Source organism: Nycticebus coucang, chromosome 10, assembly GCF_027406575.1.
Source record: "Nycticebus coucang isolate mNycCou1 chromosome 10, mNycCou1.pri, whole genome shotgun sequence".
Lineage (NCBI taxonomy): Eukaryota > Metazoa > Chordata > Mammalia > Primates > Lorisidae > Nycticebus > Nycticebus coucang.
Window position 1 is genome coordinate 77,280,033 of NC_069789.1, and position 13,460 is coordinate 77,293,492.

General features: G+C 36.1%; 1 protein-coding gene across 2 annotated transcripts in view; it reads left to right on the forward strand.

Annotated features, from left to right (window-relative positions):
* Window positions 1-13,460, forward strand: part of EDEM3 (ER degradation enhancing alpha-mannosidase like protein 3) — an 80,467-nt gene that overhangs the window by 19,145 nt on the left and 47,862 nt on the right. For both annotated transcript variants that reach the window (XM_053606833.1, XM_053606834.1), the window contains exons 3-6: window positions 1,384-1,484; window positions 2,030-2,069; window positions 8,881-8,993; window positions 9,409-9,562. In XM_053606833.1, coding sequence (XP_053462808.1) covers window positions 1,384-1,484; window positions 2,030-2,069; window positions 8,881-8,993; window positions 9,409-9,562 — 408 coding nt within the window. The remainder of the gene's footprint in view (window positions 1-1,383; window positions 1,485-2,029; window positions 2,070-8,880; window positions 8,994-9,408; window positions 9,563-13,460) is intronic.

Consider the following 13,460-nt stretch of genomic DNA (forward strand, 5'->3'; position numbering starts at 1 on the left):
TTGAGAAAAATAGACAAAAGATATAAACAGACATTTCAAAAAAGAAATAGCAATAATTAATACAAAAAGATATTTACTCTTATTAAATTAAAAGTGAAACTCTTGGAATTATTTTGCCAGGAAATTGGCAAAACATAAGCCATTTATCATCTCTTACATTAGTGAGAGCATAATTAAGGGTGTAAATTTGTATGCTTAGTTGGGTAGGGTTTATCAAGAATTAATTATCATACCATTGACCTAGTGGTTATGTTTTTAGGTATAGAATCTGTAGAAATACTAGCATATGTATGTACATGGGTGCTTATTGCAGCATTGCTGTTTTGAATGTTTTTGTAGTGAAAAGTTGAAATCAGCCTACATTAGTAGAAGAATAAGTTTTAGCGTATCTGTACTTTGGAATACTGTGAAGAGCAGGTACTATTATGGTATAGGCTCTAAGTACCTGTCTTTGAGTTCTGATCCATCATTTATTAGGTACATGATCGTGGCTTAATTAATTTCTCTAAGGCTTCAGTTTTCTCATCTGCAAAATGAAGATAACTGAATCTACTTCAAGGTTCATTGTGATAATTAAATTAGCTAATATAAGTGTTTAGAATATACGTTCTCAATAAATAATAGCTATTATTAAATTATCACTTCGTACTTATTAGAAAGAATAAAATATATTGTAACATTACACCATGAAAAAATCCCCATGATTTAAGTTAACCAAGTTTTAGAGTAATATGTGCATATGGCATGAGTGCTGTTTGTAAATATAATTTTTTTTTGTAAAGACAGAGTCTCACTTTACCGCCCTTGGTAGAGTGCTGTGGCGTCACACAGCTCACAGCAACCTCCAGCTCTTGGGCTTACATGATTCTCTTGCCTCAGCCTCCCGAGCAGCTGGGACTACAGGCACCTGCCACAACGCCCGGCTATTTTTTTGTTGCAGTTTGGCCGAGGCTGGGTTTGAACCCACCACCCTCAGTATATGGGGCCCGCGCCCTACTCACTGAGCCCCAGGCGCCGCCCTGTAAATATAATTTTAAAATGATATATATGCATGTTTTTGAAGATACATGGATAAATCTGGAAGGGCAAATGCCAGTGTTAACAGTGATTATCTCTGGGGAATAAGATTAAGGAAGGACAAGCAGATTATCAGTTTTGTAAAAAGAAATTTGTTATATTTGACTTTTTTAAAGTATGTATTACACATTTAATTAAAATTTATTTTTTTAAAAAGATTCCACAGGCTGAAAATTTAGTACAACTTTTGACTAACCTTTACTTCATTTTTTTTTTTTTTTTACCAACTATGAGCAGGTCATATTCTCTAAGTGATAGGTGCTTTCTCTTCTTTTCCTTAGTGATTTATTAAGGTTTTCCTTGCAGGAACATGCTTACCCAGCTGATGAACTCATGCCTTTAACCTGCAGAGGCCGAGTTAGAGGCCAGGAGCCAAGTCGGGGTGATGTTGATGATGCCTTGGGAAAGTGAGTATTAACACGAGGGATGGCATAGCACCTCAGAATTCCAAGTCTTTGACTTCTTAGAGGCAGTTTATGCATTAATACAATAGTATTTCTAGGGATTGGCTAAGTTTTTAAGACTTAAAAGTATTGCATTAAGCTCCTTCATACCCTTCTGTAATCTTTTACAAAAAATTAAACAATTTGTCAAATCAGAGAAAAGTTATGTTTTTTTAAGCTGGATATAACTTTTAAAATGTATATAACTTTTAAGTAATTTTTAAATGAATATGAAGTAATTAACTTGTTAATATACATGTTATAAGGTATGAATGCCATAATATTTTTGTTTTAAAAAGTAGAATGAAAAGATATATAGCTAAATTGAACATAAATGTAATGTTCAGACTTTTCAGTTTCTTTCAGTGTTTGATTTACGCTGTGGATACATGGAAGTGCTAGTTCATAGAAACTATCATTCAGTAGAGTATAGATAAGTCTGTTGGTATGCTCATGGATAAGATATTTAGAATTCTAACGTTTTATGTCTTCTTATACTTCTTTCTTAGATTTTCCCTAACACTAATTGATTCTTTGGACACTCTTGTGGTAAGTTTGATTCTTGGATTTACTTTTTTTTAAAGTTTTTATAATATGCACACTCATATTATGAGTATAATTATAACACAGTAAGTATGAAATAAAAGCCCTTTAAGATGTTCAGGCTTCGCTTCTAAATAAATCTTTCATACTGTTGAGTCGATGATGTCAAGTGAATGTCAAGTAGAATTAGGTAGAATAATAGAGATACTAAATAATTTATGGGAATATCAATTTAATTGCTGGCACCTTAATCAGGACGCCTTTTTTCCACTTTGGATAAGGAGGTTGAAGCTATTAGAAGTAATTTTAGAAAATACCATTGATATTGTTGTTCCATAATGACATGCCACAATGATAGTGAAATTGCTAAATTAGAAGAATCTTTATGTGCAGTGTTCTCAAAAATTCATTTTTCCCAGTATAGATTTTTAGTATGAAGTGATTTACTTCTGACCTAGCTAAAAAAGGCTAAACAACCATGGTTTTTTAGTTCTCCTTTTCAATCTCATGTGATGCAGTCATTCTAATTAATTCTGGTTCAGGACTATTTGTGATGGCAGAGGGGAAAGACTGAGTTCCAGAGGTCATGATTTCTAAACATAGTATCTTTCTGGTTTTTTACTCTTAGATCGTTATGGTATAAAATTAGACTTGTTTGAGGATTTTCCTTGAAACGTAATTCTCAACTTTGAGTTAACATCCCAAGTTTTGATTACTATTTTAAAAAATCAAAATTCTCGGGCTTGGCTCCTGTGGCTCAAGCTGCTAAGGTGCCAGCCACATACAGCTGAGCTGGATGGTTCAAATCCAACCTGGGTCCGCCAAACAACAATGACGGCTGTAACCAAAAAATAGCCAGGTGTGTGGCAGGCACCTGCGGTCCCAGCTACTTGGGAGGTGGAGGCAAGAGAATCACTTGAGCCTAGGAGTTAGAGGTTGCTGTGAGCTGTGATGCCACGGCACTCTACCCAGCGTGACACCTTGAGGCTCTGTCTCAAAAAAAAAAAAAATTCAAAATTCTGGTGGGGCCAGGCATGGTGGCTCATACCTATAATCCTAGCACTCTGGGAGGCTGACGCAGATGGATGGCTTGAGTTCACGAGTTTGAGACCAGCCTGAGCAAAAGGAAGACCCCCATCTCTACTATTAATAGAAAAACTGAGGCAAGAAGATTGCTAGAGCCCAAGAATTGGAGGTTGCCACCTAATCTTTGATAAACCAAACAAGAACTTACCTTGGGGGAAAGACTCCCTATTCAATAAATGGTGTTGGGAGAACTGGATGTCTACATGTAAAAGACTGAAACTGGACCCACACCTTTCCCCACTCACAAAAATTGATTCAAGATGGATAAAGGACTTAAATTTAAGGCATGAAACAATAAAAATCCTCAAAGAAAGCATAGGAAAAACACTGGAAGATATTGGCCTGGGGGAAGACTTCATGAAGAAGACTGCCATGGCAATTGCAACAACAACAAAAATAAACAAATGGGACTTCATTAAACTGAAAAGCTTCTGTACAGCTAAGGACACAATAACCAAAGCAAAGAGACAACCTACACAATGGGAAAGGATATTTGCATATTTTCAATCAGACAAAAGCTTGATAACCAGGATCTATAGAGAACTCAAATTAATCCACATGAAAAAAGCCAACAATCCCTTATATCAATGGGCAAGAGACATGAATAGAACTTTCTCTAAAGATGACAGACGAATGGCTAACAAACATATGAAAAAATGTTCCTCATCTCTATATATTAGAGAAATGCAAATCAAAACAACCCTGAGATATCATCTAACCCCAGAGAGAATGGCCCACATCACAAAATCTCAAAACTGCAGATGCTGGCGTGGATGTGGAGAGAAGGGAACACTTTTACACTGCTGGTGGGACTGCAAACTAGTACAACCTTTCTGGAAGGAAGTATGGAGAAACCTCAAAGCACTCAACCTAGACCTCCCATTCGATCCTGCAATCCCATTACTGGGCATCTACCCAGAAGGAAAAAAATCCTTTTATCATAAGGACACTTGTACTAGACTGTTTATGGCAGCTTAATTTACCATTGCCAAAATGTGGAAACAGCCTAAATGCCCACCAACCCAGGAATGGATTAACAAGCTGTGGTATATGTATACCATGGAATACTATTCAGCTATTAAAAAAAATGGAGACTTTACATCCTTCGTATTAACCTGGATGGAAGTGGAAGACATTATTCTTAGTAAAGCATCACAAAAATGGAGAAGCATGAATCCTATGTACTCAATCTTGATATGAGGACAATTAATGACAATTAAGTTTATGGGGGGGGAAGCAGAAAGAGGGATGGAGGGAGGAGGGTGGGGCCTTGGTGTGTGTCACACTTTATGGGGGCAAGACATGATTGCAAGAGGGACTTTACCTAACAATTGCAATCAGTGTAACTGGCTTATTGTACCCTCAATGAATCCCCAACAATAAAAAAAAAAAAATGCTAAGACCAACAAAAAAAAAAGAATTGGAGGTTGCTGTGAGCTATGATGCCACAGCACTCTACCCAGGGCGACAGCTTGAGACTCTGTCTCAAAAAAAAAAAAAAAACTTTGGGTGGAGAATAAAAATCCTTGGGTGGTGGAAATTTTTTGGAACCAGGCTTTTCTTCTTTTTTTATTTCAGACTTTTACTTCTTTTTTTTTTTTTTTCCAAGAGCCAGAGTCTTATTTTGTTATGTTCGGTAGAGTGCTGTGGCGTCAGAGCTCACAGCAACCTCCAGTTCTTGGGCTTAGGCAATTCTCTTGCCTCAGCCTCCTGAGTAGCTGACACTACAAGCACCCACCATAATGCCTGGCTATTTTTTTTTGTTGCTGCAGTTTGGCCGGGGCCAGGTTCGAACCTGCCACCCTACTCATTGAGCCACAGGTGCCGTCCCAGACTTTCATTGTTAATGTTGTTTCTACCTTCTTCTTTTACTGGATCATTTAAAAAAAAAATTTTTTTTTTTTTTTTTTTTTGGCCAGGGCTGGGTTTGAACCCGCAACCTCCGGCATATTGGGCTGGCGCCCTACCCTTTGAGCCACAGGCACCACCTTTAAAAAAATTTTTTAGGACAAATATTCTCTTAATAGCAGCTTAGGAGGATCACCTTTGAAATTTAAAAAAATCTTCCCAAGTTATTCTAACTTAATTGTTCTGGAGTAGGGCTGAGCATTATTATTTATTTTTTGAAAGCTTTTCTTTGGTTCTGAAATGCAGCCATGGTTGAAAAAACCATGGTTGTTTAGCCGTTTTTAGCTAGGCTTTGAAAGTCATGACTTCATTTTTCAGAGATAAATGGAATGTGCAAACTGTGTAAGTGAGAAAGGGAGAATATTGCATGCCTGTTTTTAGTTTCATGGCCCTAGGTTTTCTGCATATGATACAGAAAGAGAAAAAGGTACACAGAACATCCTGGGAGGCATAGATTCCCACGTAAGTGGTGTTATTTGTAACCAACTGTAGCTGGACATGGTGGTTCATACCTGTAATCCCAGCACTTCGGGAGGGTGAGGCAGGAGAACTATTTGAAGTCATGAGTTTGAGACTAGCCTGAGCAACGTAATTAAACTCAGTCTCTATAAAAATAAATAAAAGATATTTGTATTTATAGCTGGGTTATGCATACTACTTCTATTTCGGTATTGGGGAATAAATGAGGAGCAGAAACTATATGTTAAAAGGATTATAGGTGCACTTAATTTGTTTTTCATTTGGTCATCTTGGCTTTATCTTTTCATATGGCAGGTTCCCCATCATTTCTTTATAAGTTCTTAGTTGATGATCATGGACCTTAGATATCATATGTGTTTTTAAAAATATTATCAGCAGTTAAGGAGGTGTAGTTGTTCCATGCTGCATAATGTTCCACATTTAGAAGTCTGTTGGCCTCTCTAATTGGGTATACATTAATTATTAGAAAGGCTATGTCCTTCAGTTTATACCAAGTACACACTGTGGCATGATTCTCAAAATAAGGTCCCTGGTTCAGCAGTATGACCATTTCTTGGGAACTTGTTAGAAGTACAAAATCTTAGGTCTTATCCCAAAAATACTGAATCAGAAACTCTGGGAGTGAGGCCCAGTGATCTGTTTTTGAACAAGTTTCCAGGTGATTCTGATGTATGCTACCTTTTTGAATCACTGTATAATAATGCAGTGCTTTGTAAACTTCATTGTACTGCATGTTGCCTAGGAATCTTGCTAAAATGCATTCTGATCCAGTAGATCCAGTCAGGGCCCAAGAGTCTAGATTCCTAATAAGTTGCCTAATATTCAGCAGTCTGTACTTCTGAGTAGTGAGGCCATAGTGTAAACTGAGTTCTGGCTCCTTGTGGCAGGAAATAACCAGAAGTGATCATGTAATGTTGACCGTGGCAAATCATTTATCTTGTCTGGGCCCCTATTTTCACTTCAGAAGGGCCTAGAAAAGTTATTGGTCCCTGTTAAGTACAGTAGAACTTCCATAGTTGCCCACCTCCCTACATTGACCACCTCCTCAAATTGACCTAATTTTCACAGACTGAACATACACCACATGTAGTGTATTTCCTTATGTTGACCATCTCTGTATGTTGACCAGTCCCTTTGGTGGTCAACTTACAGAGGTTCTACTGTATAAAATATTATTTCTTACTGATCTTTGGTTTAGAGTCAGATAAGTAACCTCTTTGTTGATGCTATCTACAAGAGGAGTCAAGAAGAAAAACTGACAAAGACTTAGAAATATTTAAAAAATGATACTTTATAACATTTTAAATTTCTTTCCAAGTGGAAATAATCAAAGTAACTTACATATCTTTATAGCTTTGAAAATACAGATTGATTTTGAATTTCATCCTTGTTATATTTTCTGTTTAATTTAAACAGAAGAATTAGAGTAAATTAAAATATTTTGAAAGTTTTCCCTACATTTACAAGGAATGCTATCTTGCACATTTGTCAATCTAAGCATTACTATTTCTAATTTTCTTTGCCTTTACTTTGTGATTATATTTTATTTTCTAACATAGTAATTTAAAAATATTAATAGGACGTATTACTTGTAACATTACACACAACCCTACTGTTTTTATACTGGTCAAAATGTAATATATTAAGTAGAATTTCAGTTGTCATAGTTTAACCTTTAAATTTAAACTGGTCATAATTTCAGCCATCTATTAGTATTTTCAGTTGATTATAATGAAGTCAAACACTAAAACTTTAAATTCAACATTATCATGAAATCTTTAAAAAAATGTTGAAAAAAATTAAAGGTAAGGGGGAAAAGGATGATACTTGAAATTATCCTTTGTTACCAGCTAGGAGCTTAAGAAACTCATTAAATAATGTAACTGTTAGAGTGAATTTTCTAGTTGATTATGGACAAAGAGAACCCTCTTCCCTCTTTTATTCTTTGAAACAAAAGGTACTACTTACTTCATTGGTTTTAATTTTGGAGAGAAGAGGATAAAGCTGTTTTTCTGTTAGAGAAGCAGGTCAGACCTTAAAATATATAGAAGGAAGTCTGACTCCAAGTTAGAAGAATTCAAGAGGGAATTCTCAGGAGGTAAATCTCAGGAAAACAGTAAGATTAAGAAAGTGATATTAAAAAGTATAGGTATCTGGAGGGTGGGAAGAGTAGAAGAGTTATATCCCATTCTTAAATGATAGGGTTATGTGCAGCTGCATTTTTTGGTGCACAATTTACATGATCTTAGAGATTGAAATAAGCAAGCAGTCAATTTAAAATCAGGTTTTATATTTTACTCAAGACTTAACCTGAATTTTACTTTGATTTTAGGCAGATACTCTTATGGAATATTTCATTTTTATTCACTAAATTAGAATTTTTAGCGAAAGTATCAAATCAAGTAAAAAGGCATATATAAAATATTATTAACAAAAAGAGTAACAGTTAAGTGAAGAAAAAGTACTTTTAACACATCTAGGCTGTAAGTAGTATCTCATCATGCAGCCTTACTTTGGACTGAAAAACCAAAATAGCATATGTAATGACAGTGATCTTTTTTTGGAGCTTATTGCAAACATGTGGAGTTCTTAGTTTAGTCAGCATTCTAGATTTGCATGGTAAAATAATAGTAATGATCTTAAGAACTTAACTCAGAAACTTTATTAAAAGCATTTTACATATATTATCTCATTTAAGAAAACAACCTATAAGAGTAAGTATTTTCTCTTTTTGTAGATGAAAGAACAGGCTCAGAAACGGAAGTAACTTGGCTGGGATCACACAAGTAGTGAGTGAAAGAACGAGAATTCAAATCAGGGCATGTTCTTGACTATAACATCATATTGCCTCTGTAGGTAGTTGACGGGGCTTCCATGGGGTAAAAATGAAGGTGGTGTATGGTTTAGCATTAGTTGAGCATGCCCTGAAGAAAATACTTTCTTCTGAGAATAAGCGACTTGTAAAATGGCATTTGGTGACTAGGATGTTTTTTTTTTATTTTGACTTAGAAACCAAATCCTAGTGGAGCTCACGTCACGTAGCTCCTACGTCATTAAGAATCTGGTAGCAGCTGTGATGATGATTGTTTTAAAGTCCTACTGATATTTCAGTGTTTTTAAAAAAGAAATGTGTAAAGATGCTGTATAATACTATATGTTTAGTCATTTAATTTTTCAGCTTTAGACATTATTGCATTTTTGTAATGTACTTAAGGAAAATATTTTGTATTGTCACTCTTCAGAGTCTTAAATTACACTAACTTGCTTTTAGTAGCTCAATTGTGAGAATATTTATCCTTGACTTGGTAGAAAAAAACTTCATTTCATAATTTTCTTCTCCTAGGTGTTAAATAAAACTAAAGAATTTGAAGATGCTGTGAGAAAAGTTTTAAGAGATGTTAATTTAGATAATGACGTAGTAGTTTCAGTCTTTGAAACAAACATCAGAGTTCTTGGGTAAGTATGTAATATGCCAAAGCTGTATTTTAATACAAGTTGGGGTGTTATGAGACCCAGGCTATGGAATAACTGCATTATATCAGTCAGAGACTACAGCAGGCTGTGGAAATAGCTATAGACTGAAATCAAAGAGGGACTATTGGTTGAACACTTATTGGTTATATCGGAGTTACTTCACTAACTCATAGTTTGCTAACCTTAGCCAAGGACCTCTTTGAAGAAGCAATAAGAAACTGGGATTACCTCTCAACTAAACAATTTGAATTGCTCTTGGCACATTTAAAGATAAATTATAGGATTTATTCAAGTTTCAATGTGCTAATTTATTGATAACAATATACCCACAATGTTTTAGGTGGTGACTTTTAAGTATCTGTACAATGTGGGTAATGTTTCATCTCTGTGATCCTAGGGGTCTTTTGGGTGGACACTCCCTGGCAATCATGCTGAAAGAAAAAGGTGAATACATGCAGTGGTACAATGATGAACTTCTTCAAATGGCAAAGCAGTTAGGTTACAAGCTTTTACCAGCTTTCAACACTACCAGTGGCCTTCCTTATCCAAGGGTAAGTATTTCGAAAAGTAAGGTAATCTTTAGATACTTCCTTTTATGCTTTACAAAATGATTTTTTGTAATGAGAGCTATTGTTTTTCTCCTGCCTGTAGCTGGAAAAAAATATGCTCCAAAGCTATGTAACAAATTTATATTGACTTTTCATTTAACTTAAATTTGAGTAATGTGAGAAATAGATGCTAAACTAGAACTTATAGAATTATATGTGTGGAAGACACAATTGAAGCAGTGTGAGTAGATGGATGTTAATTCTTCAAAGGAGAGGGAATAGACAGAACACGGGACAGAGGGGGCGCATGAAGAGAAAGTAGAACCTTTGAAAAGGACACTATTCAGATTTAGGAGGAGAACCCTAATGTAGCTATAGTATTATAAAGGCTAAAAACGGAGCTTCCGAAGGAGGAGATGTTCTAGAAAACTTGAGGGAATTGGTGCAAAGAGCCTTGAAGGATGTAGCTAATGCAGTAGCATAAAGGGGGAAAAGGATTGAAAGTAGGTTGTAAGTACCTACTCAGGGGACCACTCAGTTTGAGATACCTTCTCCCTTGGTAGTTAAAAGTAGAGGTGGCAGCAGGGTCAGCCACCTAAAAGAGTAGTGCTGCTTTTTCTCCTAAGAAAATTTAGTATTTAAAGGAGAGAGAAAGAAGCAGTAGATGTGGAGGGAGCTCTCTCTTCTGATTAATTTCATCCTTTATTAAGATTGTGAATTTCTCCCTCTTATCTAAGTCAGATGCCTGAGTCATTACCAAACTCTTATCAATATATTTTTTTTTTTTTTGAGACAGAGTCTCACTGTGTCACCCTCAGTAGAGTGCTGTGGCATCACAGCTCACAGCAATATCAAACTCTTGGGCTTAAGTGATTCTCTTGCCTCAGCATTCCAAGTAGCTGGGACTACAGGTGCTCACCACAACCTGGCTATTTTTTTGTTGCAGTTGTCGTCGTTTAGCTGGCCCAGGCCAAGTTCGAACCCACCAGCCTCAGTGTGTGTGATTAGTGCCATAACCACTGTGCTATGGACACTGAGCCTCTATCAATATTTTTCTTTCTTTTCTGATTGCTGTTATTCTGATTGAAATGGACACAGTTTTATTCCTAAACTACTATACATACCTGTCTTACTCTGTTCTCTCTGGTTTATGCTTCAGAGCACTTGACAAATTATTATTACTAAACTCATAATTTTTATCAAGTTATTTTTAAATGTTTTACTCTTTTAACTTTCCAAATTCTTTATAGTTGAGCAGTAGACTTTCTAATACTCCTTTGTACTTTCATACTGCAGAGAAATCATTGTTCCATTTCCGCCAGAACCACCTATAGTTCCCAAAACCCCTAGAACAGCGGTTCTCAACCTGTGGGTCCTGACCCCTTTATAACAATGAAAATACATCCTGCATATCAAATATTTACATTGCAATTCCTAACAGTAGCAAAATTACAGTTATGAAGTAGCAACGAAAATAATTTTATGGTTGGGGTCACCACAACATGAGGAACTATATTAAAGGGTCGTGGCATTAGGAGGCATTAGGAAGGTTGAGAACCACTGTCCTAGAAGTTTTTTTTTTTTTTCATTCTATGCCTTTAGGCCTACCATCTCAATTATCTGGCATAACTTTTTTGCCAGTGTAAGTCAAACCAAATAAGACTCATTTCCTCTAGTCATCTTTGGAGGAGATATAGCATGGTATGGTGCTGGAGGTCACAGCCCATTGACTTACTTGTCAGTTTAAAGGGTTATGACCAGTACTTTTTTTTTTTTTTTTCCAAATAACACAGACTAGAATTATATCTCATCTTTTTTTTTTTTTGAAACAGAATCTCAAGCTGTTGACCTGGGTAGAGTACCATGGCATCACAGCTCACAGCAACCTCAAACTCTTGGGCTTAAGTGATTCTCTTGCCTTAGCCTCCCAAGTAGCTGGGACTACAGGCGCCCACCAGAACGCCTGGCTATTTTTTTGTTGTAGTTGTCGTTGTTTTAGCTGGCCCGTGCCAGGTTCAAACCTGCCATCCTTGGTGTATGTGGCCGGCACCCTACCCACTGAGCTATGGGCACCACCTAGAATTATATCTCTTATTTAAATGTCTAGTTTTTGATATTTTAAGTAGCTTTCGTATGAACATCATTATATACATTTTTTATGCATTTTTTAATTTCTTCCTTAGGATACATCACTAGCAGAGGAAATAAGTCACAGAGAAGGGAATGCTTCATAAGACTTTGAGTACTTATTGCCCAATTGCTTTCCAGAAAGGTTCTACTTCTATACATCCTTGTTGTACAATACAAAGTACATGTATTGTCATTCTTTTGCTAATTAATGAGGAAAAATGGAATCATGTTAATTTTTTATTAGCATATGTTTATCTTTTTTTAATTAATTTTTTTTTTTTGAGATAGAGTCTTACTCTTTGCTCAGGCTAGAGTACCATGGCATCATAGCTCACAGCAATCTCAAACTCCTGGTTTTAAGTGATCCTCCTTCCTCATTCTCCTGAGTAACTGGCACTATAAGCTTCTGCTCCAATGCCGGGCTAATTTGTTGATTTTGCTTAGTGATGGGGTCTTGCTCTTGCATAGGCTGGTCTTGGACTCCTGAGCTCAAGGGATCCTCCTGCCTTGATGTCCCAGAGTGCTAGGATTATAGGTGTGAGCCACCATACCTGCCCTGATTGATTGATTAATTAATTAATTATTTATTTTGCATTTTTTGGCCGAGGCTGAGTTTGAACCCACCACCTCTGGCATATGGGGCTGGCGCCCTACTCCTTTGAGCCACAGGCGCCACCCAACCTGATTATTTATTTTTGAAATAGAAAATGCTGCTATAAGCATTATGATCAAACAAAGAGACTTAAATTCTTTTCTTATTCTCCAAAGTGTCAATATTTTTTAAAATTATTTTTTAGAGGAGCACTGTAAAGGAAAATAACTATCCTTCCATTCTTCCTTATGTATGCTCAGTAAATACTGCTTTTGTCTGTGAAAATTTGTGTAATCAGTCTCTCTTAGATGTACATACATAATTGATAGTATTTGCATTAATGGTTTTAACTCAAGAATTTACTGGACAGGCTTGGCACCTGTAGCTCAGCGGCAAGGACACTAGCCACATGTGCTGGAGCTGGCAGGTTCAAATCCAACCCGGGGTCTGCCAAACAACAATGACAACTACAACTAAAAAAATAGCTGGGTGTTGTGGCGGGTGCCTGTAGTCCCAACTACTTGGGAGACTGAGGCAAGAGAATAGCTTAAGCCCATTATTTGGAGGTTGCTGGGAGCTGTGATGCCAGAGCACTCTACTAAGGGCAACAAAGTGAGACTGTCTCAAAAAAAAAAAAAAAATAGGGATATAGGCAGAAGATACTTCTCATTTCTGTTGTTGGTGCAAAATTACCTAACACTAGTTAATCTAAGAGAAGTAAAAATGGTACTAACAGAAGTACAAATGGTAGAGATAATTGTAGTATAAATTTGGGTGGGGATAGAGGCCACCCCAAAATGGAAATACCTTAAATGACATTCTAGGAAGATAAATGGCAATACTGAAGACAGCATATAGTGGTCAATCCTCATGTCTCACCTACATTTCACTTTTGTTGTTGTTTGAGGGGGTGTTTGTTCAGAAATGCCTAGAATCTGTTGATTAGACACTGTTAAGGGAATAGGCATACCCAGCAAATGATTTCTGTAGATAAATTGAAATATAAATTTATTTGAGCTTCTCTATATAAGAATTTGAATAATAACTAATCTGAGAATACATCTTTGGTGTTTTATATTTAATTATTTTTTGTTTGTTATTATCTAAATCCCTGGCATATGCCTTCTTTTTTGTTATTAGGTGGGTTGCTGAAAACATTATAGTTTTAATCAGTTTTGG